The 27,254-nt window shown below is 44.4% G+C and overlaps 1 protein-coding gene across 1 annotated transcript in view; it reads right to left on the minus strand.

Annotated features, from left to right (window-relative positions):
* CA8 (carbonic anhydrase 8) overlaps window positions 1-26,525 on the minus strand; it is a 76,009-nt gene extending 49,484 nt beyond the window's left edge. Inside the window, exons 1-3 of the mRNA XM_038766452.1 lie at window positions 26,367-26,525; window positions 16,484-16,675; window positions 10,227-10,351 (exon numbers count right to left, since the gene is read on the minus strand). Of these exons, the coding sequence (XP_038622380.1) occupies window positions 10,227-10,351; window positions 16,484-16,675; window positions 26,367-26,469 (420 nt within the window). The 5' untranslated portion in view covers window positions 26,470-26,525. The remainder of the gene's footprint in view (window positions 1-10,226; window positions 10,352-16,483; window positions 16,676-26,366) is intronic.
* Between the last annotated feature and the right edge of the window lie 729 nt (window positions 26,526-27,254).

Below are 27,254 nucleotides of genomic sequence, written 5' to 3' on the forward strand. Positions count from 1 at the left end.
CTTAAAATTACTTTGGTGTGGGAAGCAATACCAGGGGCATGATTAGCTTTCTGATGTAGTCTTGCCATTTTCCTCACCCATGGTTTTTATTGAGCACTTATTATGTGCAGAGAGCACTATACTAAGCGCTTGGGAGAATACCATACAACAGAGTGAGCAGACACATTCCCTGCCCACCATGAGCTTACAGTCTAGAGGAACGAAGGAAGGATGTCACTCAGGATTCCATGCCACTGTCACAGAAACCCCATGGCATCTCTGCTGTTCAAGTGCAGCCCATGCAAGACTAGGGGAGTGGCAGGGTGACCCAGCCCTGTCACACAGGTCTCACAACTGGTGATCTCAGCCTGGAGGTAGCAGCTGCGACAGAGAACTTGAGTGGCTGAAGATACAGCCCGGCTATCAATCCAGACATCAGTGCCCCAACCAGAAACTGAGTGAGTCAATCAGAATGGCTTACCGCCCTTCAAAATGCTGGTTTGTGCCTCATCAAGAAAGATAATTTTAAAAATTCTGAAGAATGAGAAGAGGAGCGTCTTGAACGAAGGGCCAGGATCCTAATCTTCCAGAGGCATTATGAAAAGTGAATGGAGGGGGGGAGGGGGGAGAGTAATGGCATTTATTAAGCATCTGGAAGTAAGGGAGAAATGGTTACTTATTAAGCACTTGCTGTTCTGTACTTACCGGGTTACCATACTAAGCACTTTGGAAAGTACAATGGAAGCACAAGACACCTACTGGGCCGACAATGAGTTCACATTCTAACAAGTTTCTCTAAGATGCTGTCTACTAATGAGTCATCAATCCTAGCACTGCTAGAAGACACCACCAGGCCTAATTTGGCAAGAATGAGTCAAGAGATCATGGCGTGACTTGGAACCAAGTACATAAAACTTTGTCAACACCTAGGACTGGCAAAGAGTATGCTTACAGTCAGTCAATTGTATTTATTGGGCACTTACTGTGTGCAGAGCACTGTACTAAGTGCTTGGAGAGAACAATATAACAATAAAACAGACACATTCCCTGCCCACCATAAGCTTACAGTCTAGAGGGAGAGACAGACATTGCCAAAGAGAGATCTGCTTTGGGACATGAAAGCAAACCTGTGCAGTATGCACAATCATTCAGTAGTATTTATTGAGCATTTACTATGTGCAGAGCATTGTACTAAGAGCTTGGGAGGATATAGTACAACAGAGTGGACAGACATGTTCTCTACCCATAGTGAGCTTACAGTCTAGCTGCACAATCAGAAGCCAGAGTTAACAAAGAAAAAGAACTTCATGTTAGGCAGAGCACCACCAAAATACAGACCACCTCATGGCTCGGAAAAGCCTGGGCATCCATATACAACAGCTGAGAAGCACTGACACCAGATTTCCAAGACACTACCATCTTCAAAAGGGCAAGGAAGATCACTTGTAGAAAACTGCGAATAACAGACCCAAGGAAAGCCAAGGATACGTGTACCTGCATACTCCAGGGATTTTCATCAGCAATGCAGAGCTAAAAGCTGCCACCAAATTTTGCTTCGTATGTGGCTTAATGTTCAATGATGACAAAATTGACAAAAAAGCAGATAATGGGAGGGTGCCATGTCCTTTGGGTGATTTTCAGATGTGACACCAACACAGTATCATGCTTCAAACCAAACTGAAGATCAACAGAACAGTGAGAGTGTCCAGCCCCTGTATGCCTGAACAACAGCTGAAACAGCATGGCCCAGTGGATAAAGCATGGCCCTGGGAGTCAGAAGGACCTGGGTTCCAATCCTGGTTCTAGCACTTCCCTGCTGTGACCTTGGAAGAGTCACTTAACTTCTCTGTGTCTCAGTTACCTCATCTGTAAAATGGGAATTAAGACTGTGAGTCCCATGTGGGGCATGGACTGTGTCCAACATGATTAGTTTGAATTTACCCCAGAATTTAGTACAGTGCCTGGAACTTAGTAAGTGCTTAACAAATATCATTTAAAAAAAAATGAATTATGGTGGTAAATCCAAATGCTTCACCCTTGAAGACGTGTGATCAGTCTCCTGTTGGAGCTTTTTGTGGACTGTAAGTCTACTATGGAAATATGTGTAGTACCCAATTTATAGTCATCCTTCAAATAGAAGTTGGATAACAACCCAAACTGCAATATTTGACATGTAACTTATAAGCTGCATGTTCTTGAAAATTGTCCTATAATTAATCTTATTACTACACTTATCAATTAAACCTGTTCCAACTCACCTTTTAAGGGAACTATATCTTTAGGCCATCACTTCCTAATATTAAAAAAGGTCGGTTCTTTATTTCCCCCTATTTTTATCCCTCGACAGACGGTAGCATTTAACAGTGAACATTTATTTGTCATTCAAATGCTGTTTTTCTAAAACACACTTTCATTACTGAAAGGGTGTTTAATTTATTATCATACTAAAACAAACAAATGTTACTGAGAGAGCTATTTGGAACTATGTGACATACAAGTTAAGTTCCAAGTTGGTAACATTATTTCTTTCATTTATTTGCCCAAAGACAAACTTGTATTTCAGTGTTCCTTTCTGAGAAGTGAGATTTCAACATCCTGCAGTAGTTTAAGGGACATAACACTGCGAGTGTTAGAACATTTACTGTTCTATCCAACTATGCTAAGCTACTCTATTATGGATGTGTCATAGAAAGAAAGACTACACAAGTTGAACTGAGTTCAGGAATTGTTATTTCCTGAGTTCGGGTACTGGAAAAGATAAGCAAACATACACTAAATTCAGATTATATAAAATAAATACAATTTTAGCTTTTGATAGCATTTTTACTGAAATGGGGCCATTTCCCTAACTGTGTCTGTTGCAGAGGTCCCAGCTTAAAGGTTTCTCTAATTTATTTAGCCATGACCCTAGTACAGTAACCTTGTGGAAGATGCCAGGATGTCTAATAAAAAGTAATGAATGGTTTCGTTTGAAGACACAGAATATTTCTTTATTCTAGTCAACATAGTCATGATATCAAAGGTGAAATCCCAAAAGGAGTCAAACTTTCCAACTTTTTAAGTAGTGTATCCTGTTTGTATTGTAACTAGATGAGAACCCTGATAGATTCTAAAGGATTTTTTGTTGTTTTTTCTTCTCTTTGGGCTCTCCACTCTTTTCATTTCCCTCCTCAATTTTTTTCTTATCCCAGTTAATCCCCAGTCTTCCACTCTCTGTCCCCTCTTTCTTTGTGACCTCCTGCTCCTTGTTCCTCTGACCTCTTGGCTTCCCCAAACTTCATTTTCCCTTCTGTGGCCTCGGTACCATTTCCCCTGATTGTTAGGTTTTTGTGTGCAGTGCATCCCCCAAGTGTGTACTTCTAAGTGAGCGAATGCATCACTGTCTAGATGTGTTTGTGTCCCTATTTGTTTGGATGTCCCTTTGTGTCAATCTGGGACTGCGTAAGTGTGTGTGTGCCTGTGTTTCTCTGTCTTGTGTGACTATGTAGATGCTTCTCCAAATGTATTTTTTCTCATGTGCCCAGGGGTCTCTTTGACATGGCCCTGCTGCCTACAAGAGTATCTGTTCCCTGTGTGTGTATATGTGCTGAGTACACGTGTTTGTTTGCCCGTGAAAGTCCTTCTAGAACAGGAGAGGAATGGAGTGAGGTGACAGAGAGGGAAGAGGAGTTCAGCTCACAGCAGGACTTGGCAGCAACAATTCAAGGCTCCCTAGGAAGTGTCTTCCTGGAAAACACAGGCTAGAGTCTTCCCAGAGGATGGGGTGGTATGGGATGTATAGGATTTGGGGAGTTAATGTGTGCTTTGAGGAAAAAAAAAACACAATTTATGCAGTTGATTTATATTTTTGCAATATATGATCTTCCTAAATTCTGATTATTAATTGAAAACATTTTTCCACATAAAAGCAGTAGGAAACATTGTTTTTCCCACTGAATAGGCTAAAAGTCATGGCACCTACACTATAATGTAGGCTATAACCAGTAGAGCGTTGCATTAATTCAGAGCCTCAGCATACAGCAGAGAAGCAGTGAGGCTTAGTGGAAAGATCGCGGGCTTGGGAGTCAGAGGTCAAGGGTTCTAATCCCAGCTCTGCTACTTGTCCACTGTGTTACTTTGGGCAAGTCACTTCTCTATGCCCCAGTTACCTCATCTGTAAAATGGGGATAAAGATTGTGAGCCCCAAGTGGGACAACCTGAATACCTTGTATCTCCCCCAGCACTTAGAACAGTGCTTGGCACATAGTAAGCAAATTCCATCATTATTATCCAGCCCAATTTTGGTTGTGGTCCTTGGCCCAAAACAGTCCCCACAGCTACCGACCAGGCCACAGCCATAATGTGCAGTGGAGACAATGCCTAAGTGGAAGTGACCCGAGGAACACTGCTCAAAAATCACTGCTTGGGGGGCCACTGCATGTTCCCAGTTGCCCCAACAACCTGACAGCCCCTGGGTGACTTCCCCACACTGAACATCTACCTGAAGCGAGTTTGCAAGTCACTTCTGATTTACTGACTTCTGGTTTCTCTTCGGTTTGGGTGGCACCCGGACACCCACCAGAAATGGCAGCAGCAGAGGCCTGAGGGTACAAACGAGCTTAGCTCAAGCCCCTCCAGGTTTGACTTCATGATGACTTGACCTGGCCCTGGGAATTTGGGTCCTTCTGGACTTCCAAGCTGAGCCTGGTCCAGGTAGAGCCTTAATAGGCAGAGCCAGATTAAAATTTTAGTGGACACCCAGACCCTCTGTGCCAAAATCCCCCTCCTTACCTGACTCAGAGTGTTCGAAGGGACCCTGTCTTGGGGACCCGTCACTGACTGCTGGCTTGTTTAAAGCCCAGCTGCAAGGCCCAACTGAGGGAAGAGCCAGAAAGTGCTGAGGGAGGCTGTGGTGGTACCCCAGAGTGGCAAGCCCGGAGCAAGTGCCCCTCATAACAGCCACAGAGAAGCCCCCCTGATCCACTAGGTGAGCTACAGGCCCACCTCACTCACTCCCTGAACTATACTCACTGCAAGACCAGGAGGCCCAGCAACACCCAACTAACAGGACACTCTATAGCAGCCCTGCACCCCAGTGGAGGAGTCGACTCTGTCCCCTGCCTACAGCCCTTGGGGGCCCTGACAACAGTGGGCTCCTCCCTTCCTCCTCCAGCCCTTCCCACCCCTGAACATATGGGAAGGGCATGGGGCAGAATGTTCCTAAACCTTTGATCAACAAAGTCATTCACAATGGATGCAATTAGTCAAGAGACGAACAGTGAACAGTGGCTAAATGTTGTCCTGTAACCAAGAGCATGAGCATTTAGGTTGCAGGAACATTGCCTGAAGTCACACACTCTACTTTAACCCCCTTCTGTTTTAGCATGGGGCCTTACAAGAAGGTGACGTGCGAGAACCTGTGAGAAGCAACGTGGCTTAGTGGAGAGAGCACGGGCTTGGAGAGAGCACGGGCTTGGGAGTCAGAAGGACTCCCGGCTCTGCTATATGTCTGCTGTGTGATCTTGGGCAAGTTACTTCACTTCTCTGGCCCTCAGTTACTTCATCTGTAAAATGGGGATTAAGAGTGTGAGGCCCATGTGGGACAGGGACTATGTCCACCCTGATTACCTTCGATGGACCCCAGCACTCAGAACAGTGCATGGCACCTAGTAAATGCTTAACAAGTACCATAACTTATTATTATTATTATTATTGTTATTATTATTATTATTACACCCACAGGTGCTCTCCAGAATCCTAAATGGTTGAAAAGATAGGTTTTAGAATACTAGGATCTGGAAGCTCAGAACAAGTGGATTGTTTTAAAGAGGATTTTTCAGGGAAAAACCTTCTATTTCAGGTCTAGATATGTATCCTTATTCTACTGTATCTGAGTGCTTAGTAGACTGCACGACACAGTAGACACTCGATAGATACTACTGATTGATTGAATGATCTGTTTAGGACTAACGATGTTGCTTGATGCTCATCTACTATTAAATGGCTGGTAAATTCACACTGTGACTCCACGGCACATGAAATCTGTGACATTTTTTAAATTGCCACACTGCTAGGGAATGGCCATAATAATCATTAAGTGTAATAACTGTTGTATTCGTTCAGCGGTTACTATTTGCCAAGCGCCATACTAAATGCTGGGATAGATATGAGATCATCAGGTCCCACATTGGGCTCCCATTGTAAGTGCGAGGGAGAACAGGTACTGAATCCCCATTTTACAGATGAAGGAACTGAAGCCTCACACAGCAGGCAAGTGGCAGAGGTGGGACTAAAACCCAGGTCCTAAAACTCCCAGGCCTGTGCTCAGTCCACTAGGCCACAATGCTTCTCAAAGCCAGGCCATAACTCTGGCTCTGGCATTTCTGACTTAAGGCAAGTTACTCTCTCTTAACATCTCTAAACATGTCCAACAAGCCCTCATAACGTGGTTATGACCATGAACCAACAAATTCCACTCTTCACTGGAAAGCAAGAGTAGAAGCAACAGGGCTCCTACAACATTGAGGCTCCTTACTGATTTGTGCAATGTCCAACAGCAAATCAATCAATCAATCGTATTTATTGAGTGCTTATTATGTACAAGAGCAGAGGATTCTGACCACGGCAGTCATGATGCATCAACTAAGGATCCTTCCCTTCACAAAAGCCTCTTTTTTTAATGGCATGTGTTAATCCATCAATTGTATTTATTGAACGCTTATTATGTACAGATGCATAGAGTACTGTACAGTGCCAGCACTTAGTACAGTGCCTGGCACTGAGTAAGCGCTTAACAAATACCATAATTATTATTACTAGGCACTTGGTAGACGACAACAGAATTAGGGACATTTGTGCTTACTATGTGCCAGGCACTCTACTAAGTGTGAGGTAGAGACAAGCTAATCAGGTTGGATGCAGTCCATGTAGTATAGTGCTAAGCACTTAATACACTACTTTGCACACAGTAAGCACTCAATAAATATGACTGACTGAATGAATGAATGAATGAATGTCCCACATGGGGCTCACAATCTTAATCCCCCTTTTACAGATGAGGTAACTGAGGCCCAGAGAAGTTAAATCAATCAATCAATCAATCAATCGTATTTATTGAGCGCTTACTATGTGCAGAGCACTGTACTAAGCGCTTGGGAAGTACAAATTGGCATCACATAGAGACAGTCCCTACCCAACAGTGGGCTCACAGTCTAAAAGGGGGAGACAGAGAACAGAACCAAACATACCAACAAAATAAAATAAGTAGGATAGAAATGTACAAGTAAAATAAATAAATAAATAGATAAATAGAGTAATAAATATGTACAACCATATATACATATATACAGGTGCTGTGGGGAAGGGAAGGAGGTAAGACGGGAGGATGGAGAGGGGGACGAGGGGGAGAGGAAAGAAGGGGCTCAGTCTGGGAAGGCCTCCTGGAGGAGGTGAGCTCTCAGCAGGGCCTTGAAGGGAGGAAGAGAGCTAGCTTGGCGGATGGGCAGAGGGAGGGCATTCCAGGCCCGGGGGATGACGTGGGCCGGGGGTCGATGGCGGGACAGGCGAGAGCGAGGTACAGTGAGGAGATTAGTGGTGGAGGAGCGGAGGGTGCGGGCTGGGCAGTAGAAGGAGAGAAGGGAGGTGAGGTAGGAGGGGGCGAGGTGATGGAGAGCCTTGAAGCCCAGGGTGAGGAGTTTCTGCTTGATGCGCAGATTGATCGGTAGCCATTGGAGGTTTTTGAGGAGGGGAGTAATATGTCCAGAGCGTTTCTGGACAAAGATAATCCGGGCAGCAGCATGAAGTATGGATTGAAGTGGAGAGAGACACGAGGATGGGAGATCAGAGAGAAGGCTAGTGCAGTAGTCCAGACGGGATAGGATGAGAGCTTGAATTAGCAGGGTAGCGGTTTGGTTGGAGAGGAAAGGGCGGATCTTGGCAATGTTGCGGAGCTGAGACCGGCAGGTTTTGGTGACGGCTTGGATGTGAGGGGTGAATGGGAGAGCGGAGTCGAGGATGACACCAAGGTTGCGGGCTTGTGAGACGGGAAGGATGGTAGTGCCGTCAACAGAGATGGGAAAGTCAGGGAGAGGACAAGGTTTGGGAGGGAAGACAAGGAGCTCAGTCTTCGACATGTTGAGCTTTAGGTGGCGGGCGGACATCCAGATGGAGATGTCCTGAAGGCAGGAGGAGATGCGAGCCTGGAGGGAGGGGGAGAGAGCAGGGGCAGAGATGTAGATCTGGGTGTCATCAGCATAGAGGTGATAGTTGAAGCCGTGGGAGCGAATGAGGTCACCAAGGGAGTGAGTGTAGATTGAGAACAGAAGGGGACCAAGCACTGAACCTTGGGGAACCCCCACAGTAAGAGGATGGGAGGGGGAGGAGGAGCCTGCAAAAGAGACTGAGAAAGAACGACCGGAGAGATAAGAGGAGAACCAGGAGAGGACGGAGTCTGTGAAGCCAAGGTCAGATAACGTGTTGAGGAGAAGGGGGTGGTCCACAGTGTCAAAGGCAGCTGAGAGGTCGAGGAGGATTAGGACAGAGTATGAGCCGTTGGATTTGGCAAGCAGGAGGTCATTGGTGACCTTTGAGAGCGCAGTTTCCGTGGAATGAAGGGGACGGAAGCCAGACTGGAGGGGGTCGAGGAGAGAGTTGTTGTTGAATGTGTTGTTGTGTTAAATGACTTGCCCAAGGTCACACAGCAAACAAGTGGCAGAGGCAGGATTAGAACCCAGATCCTTTGGACTCCCAGGCCCATGTTCTATCCACTAGGTCATGTTGCTTCTGCTTTTCGCAGACAGGTGGTGTTCTGATAAGTCATCAGGAATTGATGTTACGGTACACAATACATAACAATGGGCTCTCTGAACAGAATGCATAAAGAGATATGGCACTGAACTAATAAGATGGCTATGCATTTGCCTATGAGAGAGCACAACAGCTCCAGTAGAGATGACATTGCTTTGATGATTATATTCAGCGTCAATAATATAAAGCCAGGACATACAGTTAAACAATCCTTGCAATGTGAACCTCACCTGTCAGATAAGGAATAAAACTGAGAACAGAAAATTCATCCAGGGGAAAATTGGACTGTCTGTACAAGGACAAAGTCAAGTAGAGATTCGAGCAATTACATGATAGATTTGCTCTGTTTAAACCACCCACGATGATTTTGCCTGAATTCTCTACATAATTTCCTGAAGCTATAAGGCTATCTTTGTAGACAAATTGAAGTGTTAAAGTGAGTATCTAGGGCATTCAAAAAAAAAAACCTTGCAAATACAGAAAGATAGGTGGTTCAGGGCCTTAATTGTCTATTTAGGCTGCTTTCATTGATCAGATTTAATAATTACTCAACTCTACAGTTCAGCTTTATCATGTCAACACTAGAGTGTGATATTACTCCCAAGTACATTTCCATTAGCAATTTTCATTTTAGCTACATTGTTGTACAGAGCAAATCAGATGCCTGGCTAACCATTTTGGAGTAAAGACAGCTCTTTTCATTAAACCTGGAGATAATTAAATATGTCAATAATAACCAATGAATTTGTTAAATTTGTATTATGTGCCAAACACTGGGCTAAGCACTGGGACAGATTAAAAACAATCACATCACACAGAGTTTCTGTCCTTCACAGGCTCACAGTTTAAGAGGGAAGATAGGGGAGAGGTACTTAATCCCCATTTTACAGACAAGGAAACTGAGGCACCAAGAAGTCAAGTGACTTGCCCAAGGTCACACAGCAGGCAAGTGGCAGAGCTGGAATCAGAACCTAGGTCTCCTGACTACTAGTCCTATGCTCTTTCCATTGAACCATGCTGCTTCTCTACAGTGTTTTTCTCACTTACACAAAACCCAAGCTGTTTAAGACCAAGTGCATCTGTTTTTCATACCTCAAAACAATGTTATTTCTGACCACTGAGAGCTTTCTGGTAGCTCTTCAATTTCTCAACCTTTTGCTTACCCACATTATCCAATAAAATGACTCAGGTTTTGCTGAAATGGCAGGATATTTAAAACCCTTTATTATAAAAAACAAAAATCAGGAATGCTTCAGTTTAATTTTATGACCAATTATTGAGCAAGATTATGCATACAGAAGCCCATTATTACAGATGCAAAGCGCCACTTACTGTTACAAGCTTGATACATTTTTAAGGGTAATATAAGGTTGAAGTGAGCCCTTACAAACTAAACTGCGGTCTGTAAATTACTTAATACCTTCTCCCAAAAAGTTTTTCACAAGGTAAAATATTGTTCTTACCTCCATAGGGAATGCTTTGAAATTAACAGTGTGTTCAGAGCCTCGTTGGTTTTCTCTTCCCCAGTGAAATCGAACTTCATGTAGTTCAAACTCGTGCCCTCGAGGCAATGGCCCACCTGCTAGGACTGAAAAATAACACGTTTTTTGTAAGCTTAGTCCTTCGTATATTAATAACTAATAAAGGTGATATTTGTTAGGGGCTTACTATGTTCCAAACACTGTACAAAGTCCTGAGAAAGATACAAGAAAACCAGGTCAGACCCAGTTCCTGTGTCAGCCTAAGGAGGAGGGAGAGCAGGCATTTAATCACCATTTTATAGATGAGGAAACTGAGGCATAGAGAAATTTAATGACTCGCCAAAGTCCCACAATCGCAGGCAAATAAGTGGTAGAGCCAGAATTACAACCTAGGTCCTGTGACTCCCAGCACCATGTTCTTTCCACTAAGTCTACGCTGCTATTCCTTTTCAAAAAAAAAACAAACAACAAACACTTTGCTCAGTAGACGTGAGCAGTGGGGAGATTAGTTTCTCTAAACTGGTTTTAATAAGATGTCTTATGTCTGTGTAACCACAGCAACGCAGGAGGCTAAAGCATTTGCGCAGTGAAAATGAAACTGGTCATCTTTGCTGTCTGACTTGGTTTGACCGACTGTTGGTATGGCTAGACAGGCCTTGGGAAGGAAAGGAGGACAGCTATACTTTCCTCCCCTTGACACTTAGGAGAATGTTGCCAAGGCTCCCACTGGCCATAGCCTGGAGAATGGGCCAGGCACTGCTTCTGAACACCCTCCAGAAGAGTTTTACCTGCAGCACTCACTGTCAGGGCAAAGATTTGCCCTCCAACCCATTCTCCAAGGTCCCTTTATCGCTAGAGGAAGGGGTCACCGAGAATTTTCACTATCTTGTTTAATTTCCCAAAGGGCAGCATCTTTTAGGGAAAAAACAAGAAGTGTGAAGCTTTTCTTTTCAGTGTCCTTGGGGTTTCACTGTCCCCTGGTGAGGTTTTTCTAGAAAGCATCAAAAGGGTTGAGGAAAAGTGGAAGTCAGAGGGAAACCTCCAAGAGGTTCATGATGGTTCAAGTTGGCCTGGTCCACTTGGGGATGAATCAGAGAGAAAGTGGAGCCTAGTGGATAAAGCACGGGCCCGGGAGTCAGAAGGACCTGGGTTCTAATCCTGCTCCTCCATTTGTCCACTGTGTGACCTTGGGCAAGTCACTTTACTTCTCTGTGCCTCCGTTATTTCATTTGTATAATGGAATGTACTTCCCAAGCGCTTAGTACAGTGCTCTGCACACAGTAAGCGCTCAATAAATACGATTGATGATGAAAAGACGACTGACCATTTGCTAATATTCATTCCAGGACTTAGTACAGTGCCTGGCATGTAGTATGTGCTTAACAAAATACTACTATTATTATCATTATTATTATTATTATTATTATCCCCTTAGAATGGAAGCCCCATGTGAGACTGGGGCTGTGTCTAACTTGTAACTACCCAGCATGTAGAACAGTGTTTGACAAACAGTAAAAGCTTAACAAATATAATAATAATAATGATATCTAGCCTTTCCCAGGGGTTATTATATTAACTGATCATGTTAGCATGAGAACGGCTACAGTCATGGTCATAGTTGAAATTCCAGTCCCATAAGTCACTTAACTTCTCTGTGCCTCAGTTTCCTCAACTGCAAAATGGGGATTCAATACCTGTTCTCTCTCCTGCTTAAGCTATGAGACCCATCTGGGGCAGGAACTGGCTCCAACATGATTAACTTGAATCTATCCCAGCACTTAAAACAGTACTTAACACATAGTAAGCACTTAAATACCACTGAAAAATATTCCAAGGATGTTTGATCCATCTGGTTGCATTCACAAAAGATTTAAGTAGTGCTCTGAACACAGTAAGCGCTCAATAAATATGACTGAATGAATTTAAGATAGCCCCCTCCCTGTCTGTGACAAGGGTGGAAAATGGGCTCAATAATACTTTCTACTTATACCATCAATTAACACCTCAGTCACCCAACCCATACACATCTGAACCAAACTATGATAATTCTGCCAACACCCTAAACACAGTCTCTAGACTGTAAGCTCCTTGTGGGCAGGAAGTATGTCTACAAACCCCGTTATATGGTATAAGAGAGCACTAAGTAATGGTCTGCATGAAGTGCTCAACAAATGCCATTGTTTGATGGATTGGTAAATTACGCCAGCATTCTAACCTGAAAGTGATTTGAAAATACAAAGATTCCTTTTGGAAAAATTCATATCCTAAAAACCCAAGTCTTAATGGCAGGTCTAAATGATTACTCTTCAACTAGTACATGTGATGACAACAAAACATAATGTTTTGGCTATGTAACTGAACAGCGGCTGTAATGCAGACAGACACAGGCTAAAATGGTTAATGTAAACACACTGCGACATTCTTTATAGAAGAAAGGAGCAATAATTCAACTCAGGAACAGAGCAACTACTTGGGCAAAGCTGTGACTAAAAACTACGCTTGGTAAATAAATCTGTAAGAGTAACAACATCTTCTTATCACCCCAGTGTTCTTCTGCTTCCCAAGGAAAAGAAAGAAAACATGGCTTGGCCCAAGATCTCCACCACAACATTTCATTGATTAGAGCAATAGCCTGGCAGCAAGACTTAAATAAATGTGCCACTACAGCCACACATAGTGCTGAGTCTTGGCCTAACCACCATCCTCTCTGCTCCAAGTACACAACTAATAGATCAGAAAGTGATACCTAAGTCATCAAGATAGCTCAATGTCAAGCTCAAGAATAACAAAGGGATCTGTGACAGCATTCTGGCAGCCCTATTGGAGCAAGAAATTCCAGCAACGAGAGCCAATGTGAACAGCAAATTGGGAACATCTCTAAAATTGTCTCCTAGGCATTGTCAAGACTGTGGGTTTGCCAAGATGGCATCAGCAAGATTGGCTCAATGAAAGTGACTCCGATTAAAAAGTTACTCACAGCACAGCAAGAAATGCAACATCTTGCCGAGCTGCGTGATTATAACAAAAGAGAGACCTTCAAAATGTGTAAGGATACCTGCAGATCACACATGACTCGTGATGGGGTGCCAAACCTACAGGTCTATGCTAGCCATCATGAAGCCAAAGACTCTGACTTCACACTGTGGAACTTATACAGACCCCATACACTCTATCTATGTCTGTCTTCCTAGACTGTAAACTCCTTGTAGACAGGGATGGAATCTATCAATTCTATTGCAATGTACTTTCCCAACTGCTTAGTGCAGTGTCCTGCATGCAATAAGCACTCAATAAATACCACTGATTGACTGATTGATTAGTAAGCACCAGTGTACAACTGAAGACTGCCAATGGGACCATCATTTTCAGAGGCCTCATAAAGCATGGACTTGTGCCAAAACTGGGCAGCTACTACCTTAGTACAATCATTCCGGTTCCCACTATTCTAAATTGTCATGTTCAGCATATGACAAGGTGACAGGTTATAGGTGTCATTAGATGCCTTTGTGACTGTCATCCATGCTGATGACTGTGGTCTGAAGGAACATCCTGAAAACCTACTACTAACTCCTTTGAATCAATCGATGGTATTTACTGCATGCAGAACACTGTACTAAGCACTCCCTTCTGTTTCACCCTGACTTACTCCCTTCATTCATTTTCCCTCCCATCCCCACAGCACATATGTACATATCCATAATTTATTTATGTGTATTAATGTCTGTCTCCTTCTCTAGACTGTGAGCTCGTTGTGGGCAGGAAATGTGTCTGCTTTTGAACTGTACTCTCCCAAGTGCTTAGTACAGTGCTTTGCACACAGTAAGCACTCAATAAATATGATTTGTTGGTGGGTATGTTCTTTGTCCACAGGAAGATTACAGTCTAGAGGAAAGAGTCAGCATGCAGCTAAAGACCAACATAATCTTGCCAAAGATTCAAACTATCCATCAGTCTACTGGCAAGTCTCACACACACACACAAAACCAAGTATCATCATTGCCACACAGAATCAGATGTTGTCACCCAATTCAGCCAAGGAGCTACTGTGCAATCAAATGATGAAAAGATGGGCAGAGAAATACATATTCAAATTTTAAAAATCGGCCTGTCCTTTGGGAAACAGCTTGTTGGCTTTATGCTTCACAGCAAACTAAAAATCTACTAAAAGTTGTAGTAGTGTCCAGGCCAAATCGGTCACTGTGGTTCAACTGATCTGAAACCTCAGGTTAAAACAAGCAGGACTTGTCCCAATGGTTGTCACATTAAAACGAATCTGAAATATGCAGTGTGTAATCAAGAAGAATCTTCTGCTTAACAAATGTGCAGTCCAGAAAATATTCGGTATAGTACCAAGATCCTGGACAAATTGAACAGGTAAGAAAGAAAGCAATCTCTGATTCTGCTAAAATATTAAACCTTAAAGTTCAAAAGTCTTCAAAATTAATGAGAGACAGCGTGGCTCAGTGGAATGAGCATGGGCTTGGGAGTCAGAGGTAATGGGTTCAAATTCTGGCTCTGCCAATTGTCAGGTGTAAGACTTTGGGCAAGTCACTTAACTTTGTTGAAGCAGCGTGGCTCAGTGGAAAGAGCACGGGCTTTGGAGTCAGAGGTCAGGGTTCAAATCCCAGCTCCGCCACTTGTCAGCTGTGTGACTTTGGGCAAGTCACTTAAATTCTCTGTGCCTCAGTTCCCTCATCTGTAAAATGGGGATTAAGACTGTGAGCCCCCTGTGGAACAACCTGATTATCTTTTAACCTCCCAAGCACTTAGAACAGTGCTTTGCACATAGCATGCGCTTAATAAATGCTATAATTATTATTATATATTATATATAGATAATATAATATATATAGATATATAATATATATAGATAATATTATTATTAACTGTGCCTCAGTTACCTCATCTGTAAAATGGGGATTAAGACTGTAAGCCCCACGTGGGACAACCTGATCACCTCCCCAGTGCTTAGAACAGTGCTTTGCACACAATAAGCGCTTAATAAATGCCATCATCATTATTATTATTATTATCATTATTATTATAATGACAAATCTATAGTTGGAAATCAATACCAACACTACGAAATGGCCACATCCAAAGACTGTACCACTCGAAATGTCATATTTATTGATCCTGAATTAATTTAAGCACATTTGGACTATGCTAGCAGGCACTTCATGTAAATCACTGCAATTTTTTAAACCTCCTGCTCCAACTGGCCTCTGGGGAGAGAATGGTAAGAGACTATGAGGACAAGGCTTCAATGATAAAAATAATTTGGGATTCTTCCTGCCCTCCTGTGAACCGAAGACAGAGTCCTCCCCCTGAAAAATGATGTGGCACCAACTAAAGAGGTAACAGTATTACCCTCAACTCAAGCCTTGGAATAGCCAGAGGGCAAAAATCCTAAGGGAAAAAAATGCCTTCTGAATTTTTGCCTATGTTTTGTTTTTGTTTTCCATTATCCATCAATAACTTTGATTGGCTGTCTAATGTACTGCAGAGCCCTGTACAAAGCACTTGGGAGAGTACAGTAAGAGCAAAAGGCATTTTTCCTGCCTTCAGGAGGCTTATTTCTGATGATTCTTCGATTACATTAATCATCATCAGTGGTGTTTATTGAGTGCTTACTGTGTGCAGAGCAATCTACTAGGTGCTTGGGACAGTACAACAGAGTTGGTAGACATGTTCCCTGCCCACAACAAGCTTAAAGTCTAGAGGGGGACAGATATCATGTAGAAATGCTCAAAAAGTGTGTCTTTATGGATAAAGTACAGTCAGCTGTTTACTTTTGTATATGATCTTTTTTCCGAACTTGATTAAAAAGAAAAAACATTTGGTCAGTTCTACCCAGCCCATGGTGAAGAGAGTTGGAAATCGCCCAATGAATTTGGACTGGACACATAGTCAAACTGTATAATGAAAGGCTAAAAGTGAATATCAACAGGCCCATGTGCAAATAAGACACCACAAAATTTACATTATAAATTTCATGAACTGTGTCTTCAGGGAATTTCAAAGCAGGCAACAGTTACCAATATGTTCATAAAACCCCTAGTTTTTTAATAAAAAACTAAATGTCTTAAAAAGCAATTTATGACATTCCAAAATATAATAAGTGCATTTTTTTCTAGCACTTCCAATATAATTGTATGCACTTTTAGCATCAAATAAATATTATGATAACTGTTCACTTACGGGTAGGGGGTTGGGTGGGGGGAAAGTATTTTAAATACCTGATTTTGACTTGAAGATGATTTGAATTGTATGGCCATCATTTGTCACTTCACAGTCACGACACACTACATAATTTGGAGACAGACGCACTTCCAGCAGTGAGGGGTCATATCTGGCTTCTCTTGAGTTCAGGTTAATGGGAGACTGGTATTCTCCATTAGCATCGGGAAACACCAATCCCCACTCAACTCCTAAGAACAAGGTTAAAAAAAAACCTATGATTAGTTTGAGGCAAAATGACTTTTTATGAAAACACAAATTCCTCTAAAGGAATGAGAATTAGGAAATAATTCTGGCATGAGACTGGCGTGCCAAACTTTTCCTTTTATCACCTTGATAATGACACGATTAGGGCACACCTAGTTTCGACCATATGCAGATGAAATAGTAGTGGCAGCATTCCCTAAGCACTTACCCGTGTGCAGAGCACTGTACTAGGTACATTAGAACACACAATAATTGATGTGGAGGCATTTTGAAAAAAATTAAAATGCTATATAAATACCAGGTATTATTATACAACAAAAGTAGAACGATCCTTGTGTTTCATTTCCGGTTGTAATTTATGCTTTGATCCCTAGATAAAAATACATATTACCCTCATTATTATCTAAATAATCACATATTACAGCAAAACACTAATTACTGGATGAATGTCCTGCACACATTTTTTTTATTTGTGTCAAAAAGTAGATATGCTATGGGTGTGCCTGAAAAGAAAACACTGAAATTACTGGAGAAACTTCTATCAATCCATCTATCTACAGAACTTCCCTCTAACCCCCAGGATAATGATATTTACTGAGTGAAAACTGGAATGACATCTATGATCTCAAATAAAGATACCTTTTGAAATGCAAGATGCCCAAATAGCTCTAATTCCAATAAACTAACCTTCCTTATCAATCAATCAATCGCATTTATTGAGCACTTACTGTGTGCAGAGCACTGTACTATGCGCTTGGGAAGTACAAGTTGGCAACATAAAGAGACAGTCCCTAACCAATAGTGGGCTCACAGTCTAAAAGGGGGAGACAGAGAACAAAACCAAACATACTAACAAAATAAAATAAATAGAATAGATATGTACAAGTAAATTTATAATATTTACAAATTACAAATATTTATAATGATTTACAAATCACTATGAATATATCTATCTATACACATTAATTACAGCCCTCTAGACTGTAAGGTCCTGATAGGCAGGGAATGCATCTGCCAACACTATTATACTTTGGCAAGGACTGAGACTAGTGCTTTGCAAACAGCAAACACTCAATAAAATAGCATTGATTGATTATAAGTGGCTCGGGGGGTCTATTCCCCATGCACTAATTCACAAACATTTTTTCATAAACATCTGGCCAGGCGAATTCATTACATGAAATGCATTCTGCTTCTTCATGAGGACTCGATATCTATGATTTCTCTGCCATAAAATTACAAAGACTCTGGAGAGTGTTTACTTCAGTCACAAGATAACAATTTTATTAATGACCTAATCATGTAGCGGGAAAATAAATTACTCTAGTCCAGGAAAGGATCCAGATGAACCAACTTTTTCCCCTTTTGAAATTTAGGGGAATTTTAAAAAAAAAAAAGGTGAAGTACAGGAGTTCTATAAAGCGGAGCTTTCTGACTATCAGGGGAAAGCATGGAAAGAAATCCTGAGTCCTGTGTGGTTGGGTATTTCACAGGCCTGAAGGCAGAAGGCTGGCTCGGATGGTTTCTCCTGATCCCTGCCAGCTATAGGAGTCTACCGAACTCAAAGTGCAAAACCTGAAATACTTTCAACCATCAAGATTGAACTGTCAAATGGCAGAGTAACTCAAAAGACCCACAGATGTGTTCTGGGTTCCCCTACATAAAGTTCTTTAGCTTGGCTTTCCGGGCTGGGGGTTCAAGCTTTCCCACTCACTCACTCCTGCAACTAGTTAGGGGCTGCACTGACCAGATGCTAAATCGTCCAGGGGCTGAAAGGACTGTTTGGGGGTTGCCCGCAGGGTGGGAGAGAGTGGCTGGGGGGCTGCTATCTGGGGGTCTGTAGGCTGGGAGATGCTCTTTGGGAGCTACTGTTGGGGGGCTTCAGTGTGGGAACTGCTATTTGGGGAGCTACAGGCCGCGGGAGCTGCTATTTGGGAGGCTGCTGGCTGGGAGTTGCTGCTGGCTGGGGGGCAGCAAACTAGGGGCTGCTTTTGGGGGGCTGCAAAGTAGGGGCTGCTAACTGGGGGGCTGCAGGCTGGGAGTTGCTGGCTGTGGGGATGCTGCTTGGGGGGCCGAAGGCTGGGAGCCGCTGTCTGGGGAGCTACAAACTAGGAGTTGCTGCTTGGGAGGCTGCAAACTAGGGGCTGCTGCTTGGGAGGCTTCAAGCTAGGGGCTGCAAACTAGGGACTGCTTTGGGGGGCTGCAAACTGGGGGCTGCTAATTGGGGGGCTGCAGGCTGGGAGTTGCTGGCTGAGGGGCTGCCAACTCGAGGCTGCTGCCTGGGAGGGCTGGGGATTAAGACTGTGAGTCCCCCGTGGGACAACCTGATCACCTTGTAACCCCCTCAGTGCTTAGAACAGTGCTTGGCACATAGTAAGCGCTTAATAAATGCCATTATTATTATTATTCTCTGGGCCTCAGTTCCCTCATCTGTAAAATGGGGATTAAGACTGGTAGCCCCCCATGGGACAACCTGATCACACTGTAACCTCCACAGTGCTTAGAACAGTGCTCGGCACATAGTAAGCACTTAACAAATGCCATCATTACTATTATTATTCCCCCCGCGCTCCCTCATTCATTCATTCAATCGTATCTATTGAGCGCTTACTGTGTGCACAGCACTGTACTGAGCGCTTGGAAAGTATAAATCGGCAAAAGATAGAGACGGTTCCTACCCAACAGTGGGCTCACAGTCTAGAAGATTCATTCAATCATATTTATTGAGTGCTTACTGCATGCAGAGCACTGTACTAAGCGCTTGGAAAGTACAATTCGGCAACATGTAGAGACGGTCCCTACCCAGCAACGGGCTCACAGACTAGAAGGGGGGAGACAGACAACAAAACAAGTAACAGGCATCAATACCATCAAAACAGATAATTATAGACATAAACACATTAGTAAAATAGAGAAATAATGATGGCATTTGTTACGAGCTTACTATGTGCAACTCACTGTTCTAAGCACTGGGGGGGGGATTACAAGGTGATCAGGTTGTCCCACATGGGGCTCACAGTCTTAATCCCCATTTTACAGATGAGGTCACAGAGGCTCAGAGAAATTAAGTGACTTGCCCAAAGTCACACAACTGATAAATGGCGGAGCCGCAATTAGAACCCATGACCTCTGACTCCCAAGCCTGGGCTCTTTCCACGAAGCCACTCTGCTTCTCATCTTAAAATAATAAGTAGAAATAAATACGTAGAAATATACACAAGTGCATATTTGTGTCACCTTGGATAATAATAATCACAATGATAGTATTTAAGCGCTTACTAGGTTCCAAGCACTGTTCTAAGCGCTGGGGGAGAGAAGCAGCGTGGCTCAGTGGAAAGAGCCCGGGCTTGGGAGTCAGAGGTCATGGGTTCTAATCCCAGCTCCAACACTTGTCAGCTGTGACCTTGGGCAAGTCATTTAACTTCTCTGGGCCTCAGTTATCTCACCTGGAAAATGGGGGTGAAGACTGTGAGCCCCGTGTGGGGCAACCCAATCACCTTGTATTCCCCCAGTGCTTAGAACAGTGCTTGGCATGCAGTCATTCATTCATTCAATCGTATTTATTGAGCACTTACTGTGTGCAGAGCACTGTACTAAGCGCTTGGGAAGTACAAGTTGGCAACGTATAGAGACAATCCCTCCCCAACAATGGGCTCACAGTCTAGAAGACTGTGAGCACACAGTAAGCGCTTAGCAAATACTATTATTATTATTAATAATAATAATGGCATTTATTAAGCACTTACTATATGCAAAACACTGTTCTAAGCGCTGGGGAGGTTACAAGGTGATCAGGTTGCCCCACGGGGGCTCACAGTTTTCCTCCCCATTTTACAGATGAGGTAACTGAGGCACAGAGAAGTTAAGTGTGCTTAAGTGCTTAGAGAAGCAGCGTGGTTCAGTGGAAAGAGCACGGGCTTTGGAGTCAGCGGTCATGGGTTCAAATCCCAGCTCCGCCGATTCTCAGCTGTGACTTTGGGCAAGTCACTTAACTTCTCTGGGCCTCAGTGACCTCATCTGTAAAATGGGGATTAAGACTGTGAGCCCCCCCGTGGGGCAACCTGGTCAGTTTGTAACCTCCCCAGCACTTAGAACAGTGCTTTACATATAGTAAGCGCTTAATAAATGCCATCATTATTATTATTAAGTTGGCAAAGAGAGACAGTCTCTCCCCACCAACGGGTTCACAAGCTAGAAAGGGGGACACAGACAACAAAACAAGTAGACTGGCGTCAATACCATCAAAATAGACAATTATAGATACACATTAGTAAAATAGAGTAATACATAACGATGGCATTTGTTAAGAGCTTACTATACGCGAAGCACTGTTCTAAGTGTGGGGGGGGGGGGAATACAAGGTGATCAGGTTGTCCCACATTGGGCTCACAGTCTTAATGCCCATTTTCCAGATGAAGGAACTGAGGCCCAGACACGTTAAGTGACTTGCCCAAAGTCAAACAGCTGACAAGTGGCGGAGCCAGGATTTGAACCCATGACCTTTGACTCCCAAGCCCGTGCTGTTTCCACTGAGCCAAGCATGGGGCTCCCAGTCTTCATTCCCATTTTCCAGATAAGGGAACTGAGGCTTGGAGAAGTGCTCGCCCCCCCCGGGGTCTGCTCCTTCCCTCCGCGCTCACCCCACTCGTAGCCCCACTCGAGACCCTCCACTTCCTCCTGCTCCTACTGCGAGTCCCATGTGGGACAACCTGATTACCTTGTATTTACCCCAGCGCTCAGAACACTGCTTGGCATTCATTCATTAGTACTTATTGAGCGCTTACTGGGTGCAGAGCACTGGACTGAGCGCTTCGAAAGTATAGAGATGGTCCCTCCCCACCAACGGGCTCACAAGCTAGAAAGTGGGGGGTGGGGGCAGACAACAAAACAAGTAGACAGGCGTCAGTACCGTCAAAACAGATAATTATAGCTATATGCACATTAGTAAAATAGAGTAATAAATAATGATGGCATTTGTTAAGAGCTTACTATGTGCAAAGCACTGTTCTAAGTGCTGAGGAGGTTACAAGGTGATCAGGTTGTCCCATGGGGGTCTCACAGTTCTAATCCCCATTTTCCAGATGAGGGAACTGAGGCACAGAGAAGTGACTTCCCCAAAGTCACCCAGCTGACAAGTGGCGGAGCCGGGATTTGAACCCACGACCTCTGACTCCAAAGCCCGGACTCTTTCCACTGAGCCACGCTACTTGTCAGCTGTGTGACCCGGGGCAAGTCACTTAACTTCTCTGTGCCTCAGTTCCCTCTTCTGGAAAATGGGGATGAAGACCGTGAGCCCCCTGTGGGACAACCTGATCACCTTGTAACCTCCCCAGCGCTTAGAACAGTGCTTTGCACATAGTAAGCGCTTAATAAATGCCATCATTATTATTAGTATTGTATCCCCCAGCGCTTAGAACAGTGCTTTGCACATAGTAACTCACGACCTCTGACTCCCAAGCCCGGGCTCTTTCCACTGAGCCACACTACCTGTCAGCTGTGTGACTCTGGGCAAGTCACTTAACTTCTCTGTACCTCAGTTCCCTCATCTGGAAAATGGGGACGAAGACTGTGAGCCCCACGTGGGACAACCTAAGACCGTGAGCCCCCCGTGGGACAACCTGATCACCTTGTAACCTCCTCAGCGCTTAGAACAGTGCTTTGCACAGAGTAAGCGCTCAATACATGCTATCATTACTATTTTTATTATTACTGTATCCCCCCAACGCTTAGAACAGTGTTTTGCACATAGTAAGCGCTTAATCGATGCTATTATCATTATTATTATTATTGTATCCCCCCGGCGCTTAGAATAGTGCTTTGCACATAGTAAGCACTTAATACATGCTATCATTATTATTACTATTGTATCCCCCGGGCGCTTAGAACAGCACTTTGCACATAGTGAGCGCTTAATACATGCTATCATTATTATTTTTATTATTACTGCATCCCCCCAACGCTTAGAACAGTGTTTTGCACATAGTAAGCGCTTAATCAATGCTATCATCATTATTATTATTATTGTATCCCCCCGGCGCTTAGAACAGTGCTTGCACATAGTAAGCGCTTAATACATGCTATCATTATTATTATATCCCCCCGGCGCTTAGAACAGTGCTTTGCACATAGTAAGCGCTTAATCCATGCTATCATTATTATTATTATGGTATCCCCCCGGCGCTTAGAACAGTGCTTTGCACATAGTAAGTGCTTAGTACATGCTATCATTATTATTATGGTATCCCCCCGGCGCTTAGAACAGTGCTTTGCACATAGTAAGTGCTTAATCCATGCTACCATTATTATTTTTATTACTATTGTAGCTCCCCAGCGCTTAGAACAGCGCTTTGCACATAGTAAACGCTTAATCCATGCTATCATTATTATTATTACGGTATCCCCCCGGCGCTTAGAACAGTGCTTTGCACATAGTAAGTGCTTAGTACATGCTATCATTTTTATTATGGTATCCCTCCGGCGCTTAGAACAGTGCTTTGCACATAGTAAGTGCTTAATCCATGCTACCATTATTATTTTTATTACTATTGTAGCTCCCCAGCGCTTAGAACAGCGCTTTGCACATAGTAAACGCTTAATCCATGCTATCATTATTATTATTACGGTATCCCCCCGGCGCTTAGAACAGTGCTTTGCACATAGTAAGTGCTTAGTACATGCTATCATTATTATTATGGTATCCCCCCGGCGCTTAGAACAGTGCTTTGCACATAGTAAGTGCTTAATCCATGCCACCATTATTATTTTTATTACTATTGTAGCTCCCCAGCGCTTAGAACAGCGCTTTGCACATAGTAAGCGCTTAATCCGTGCTACCATTATTGTTATTATGGCATCCCCCCCGGCGCTTAGAACAGTGCTTTGCACATAGTAAGTGCTTAGTACATGCTATCATTATTATTATGGTATCCCCCCGGCGCTTAGAACAGTGCTTTGCACATAGTAAGTGCTTAATCCATGCTACCATTATTATTTTTATTACTATTGTAGCTCCCCAGCGCTTAGAACAGCGCTTTGCACATAGTAAGCGCTTAATCCATGCTATCATTATTATTATTACGGTATCCCCCCGGCGCTTAGAACAGTGCTTTGCACATAGTAAGTGCTTAGTACATGCTATCATTATTATTATGGTATCCCCCCGGCGCTTAGAACAGTGCTTTGCACATAGTAAGTGCTTAATCCATGTTACCATTATTATTTTTATTACTATTGTAGCTCCCCAGCGCTTAGAACAGCGCTTTGCACATAGTAAACGCTTAATCCATGCTATCATTATTATTATTACGGTATCCCCCCGGCGCTTAGAACAGTGCTTTGCACATAGTAAGTGCTTAGTACATGCTATCATTATTATTATGGTATCCCTCCGGCGCTTAGAACAGCGCTTTGCACATAGTAAGTGCTTAATCCATGCCACCATTATTATTTTTATTACTATTGTAGCTCCCCAGCGCTTAGAACAGCGCTTTGCACATAGTAAACGCTTAATCCATGCTATCATTATTATTATTACGGTATCCCCCCGGCGCTTAGAACAGCGCTTTGCACATAGTAAGCGCTTAATCCATGCTATCATTTTTATTATTAGGGTATCCCCCCGGCGCTTAGAACAGCGCTTTGCACATAGTAAGCGCTTAATCCATGCTATCATTATTATTATTAGGGCATCCCCCCGGCGCTTAGAACAGCGCTTTGCACATAGTAAGCGCTTAATCCATGCTACCATTATTATTATTAGGGTATCCCCCCGGCGCTTAGAACAGCGCTTTGCACATAGTAAGCGCTTAATCCATGCTATCATTATTATTATTAGGGCATCCCCCCGGCGCTTAGAACGGCGCTTTGCACATAGTAAGCGCTTAATCCATGCTACCATTATTATTATTAGGGCATCCCCCCCGGCGCTTAGAGCAGCGCTTTGCACATAGCAAGCGCTTTATCCATGCTACCATTATTATTATTAGGGTATTCCATAATCAGTCAGTGGTCAGTGGAGTCAGTGGTCGTGGGTTCAAATCCCGGCTCTGCCAATCGTCAGCTGTGTGACCTTGGGCAAATCACTTCACTTCTCCGGGCCTCAGTTCCCCCATCTGTAAAATGGGGGTGAAGGCTGTGAGCCCCCCGGGGGACAATCTGATCCCCTTGTAACCCCCCCTCCCCCCAGCGCTTGGAACAGTGCTTTGCACATAGTAAGCGCTTAATGAATGCCATCATTATTATTATTATAGTAAGCGCTTAATCCATGCTAGCATTATTATTATGATGGTATCTCCCCCCACCCCCACCCGGCCCCCGGCGCTTAGAACAGTGCTTGGCACATAGTAGTAAGGAGGAGCAGCGTGGCACAGTGGAAAGAGCCCGGGGCTTTGGAGTCAGAGGTCATGGGTTCGAATCCCGACTCCACCACATGTCTGCTGTGTGACCTCGGGCAAGTCGCTTCACTTCTCTGAGCCTCAGTGACCTCCTCTGTAAAAATGGGGATTAAGACTGTGAGCCCCACGTGGGACAACCTGATCACCTTGTAACCGCCCCCCCCCCCAGCGTTTAGAACAGTGCTCTGCACATAGTAAGCGCTTAACAAAGGCCATTATTCAATCAATCAATCAATCAATCGTATTTATTGAGCGCTTACTATGTGCAGAGCACTGTACTAAGCGCTTGGGAAGTACAAATTGGCATCACATAGAGACAGTCCCTACCCAACAGTGGGCTCACAGTCTAAAAGGGGGAGACAGAGAACAGAACCAAACATACCAACAAAATAAAATAAGTAGGATAGAAATGTACAAGTAAAATAAATAAATAGAGTAATAAATATGCACAACCATATATCCATATATACAGGTGCTGTGGGGAAGGGAAGGAGGTAAGACGGGGGGATGGAGAGGGGGACGAGGGGGAGAGGAAAGAAGGGGCTCAGTCTGGGAAGGCCTCCTGGAGGAGGTGAGCTCTCAGCAGGGCCTTATTAGTAGTAGTAGTAAGGCAGGAAGTAATAAATATGTACAACCATATATCCATATATACAGGTGCTGTGGGGAAGGGAAGGAGGTAAGACGGGGGGATGGAGAGGGGGACGAGGGGGAGAGGAAAGAAGGGGCTCAGTCTGGGAAGGCCTCCTGGAGGAGGTGAGCTCTCAGCAGGGCCTTATTAGTAGTAGTAGTAAGGCAGGAAGTAATAAATATGTACAACCATATATCCATATATACAGGTGCTGTGGGGAAGGGAAGGAGGTAAGACGGGGGGATGGAGAGGGGGGACGAGGGGGAGAGGAAAGAAGGGGCTCAGTCTGGGAAGGCCTCCTGGAGGAGGTGAGCTCTCAGCAGGGCCTTATTAGTAGTAGTAGTAAGGCAGGAAGTAATAAATATGTACAACCATATATCCATATATACAGGTGCTGTGGGGAAGGGAAGGAGGTAAGACGGGGGGATGGAGAGGGGGACGAGGGGGAGAGGAGGGAAGGGGCTCAGTCTGGGAAGGCCTCCTGGAGGAGGTGAGCTCTCAGCAGGGCCTTATTATTAGTAGTAGTAAGGCAGGACCTCTGCCTCGCAAGCCCGGGGTCTTTGCAGCGCGCATCCCCGGTTTCCGTCCGAGGGAACTGAGGCTGGGGGCGGTGTACTGGCCGCCCGGGGTCCTGCTCCTCCCGTCCTGGCTCACCTTCCTCGTAGCCCCAGTGGAGGCCCTGCTGCTGGTCCGGCCGCGGGTCCCCGCCCTTGCCCGGCTCGGGCTCCGGCCCGTCGACGAAGCCCTGGTCGGCCATGCGGAGCGGGTCGCGGAGCGGGTCGCGCAGCCCGCCCGTCCAAACCGCTCCGCTCCGCGGGACAAGCTGGTCTGGCGCCGGCTCCCCGCATCCCCTCCCCGTGCGCGGGCACCGGCCCCCTGGGCGCGCGCCCGGGACACGCGCGCGCCGGGGCGGGGCCGCGCGCGCGCCCCCGTTTGGACCCCCGCTCCGGTCATCGATCCATCAGTCGGATTTATGGAGCGCTGCACTCAGCGCTTGGGAACTCCAAGTTGGCAACATAGAGAGACCATCAATCAATCACCTTTATTCTTACTGTGTGCAGAGCGCTGGACTAAGCGCTTGGGAACTCCAAGTTGGCAACATAGAGACAATCAATCATCAATCGTATTTATTGAGCGCTTACTGTGCGCAGAGCGCTGCACTAAGCGCTTGGGAAGTCCAAGTTGGCAACATAGAGAGACAATCAATCATATTTATTGAGCGCTTACTGTGTGCAGAGCGCTGGACTCAGCGCTTGGGAAGTCCAAGTTGGCAACATAGAGAGACAATCAATCAGTCGTATTTATTGAGAGCTTACTGTGTGCAGAGCACTGTACTAAGCGCTTGGGAAGTACAAGTTGGCAACATAGAGAGACAATCAATCCATCAATCGTATTTATTAAGCGCTGACTGTGCGCAGAGCGCTGGACTAAGCGCTTGGGAAGTCCAACTTGGCAACATAGAGAGACAATCAATCAGTCGTATTTATTGAGCGCTTACTGTGTGCAGAGCACTGGACTAAGCGCTTGGGAAGTCCAAGTTGG

Source organism: Tachyglossus aculeatus, chromosome 25 (genome assembly GCF_015852505.1).
Source record: "Tachyglossus aculeatus isolate mTacAcu1 chromosome 25, mTacAcu1.pri, whole genome shotgun sequence".
Classification (NCBI taxonomy): Eukaryota; Metazoa; Chordata; class Mammalia; order Monotremata; family Tachyglossidae; genus Tachyglossus; species Tachyglossus aculeatus.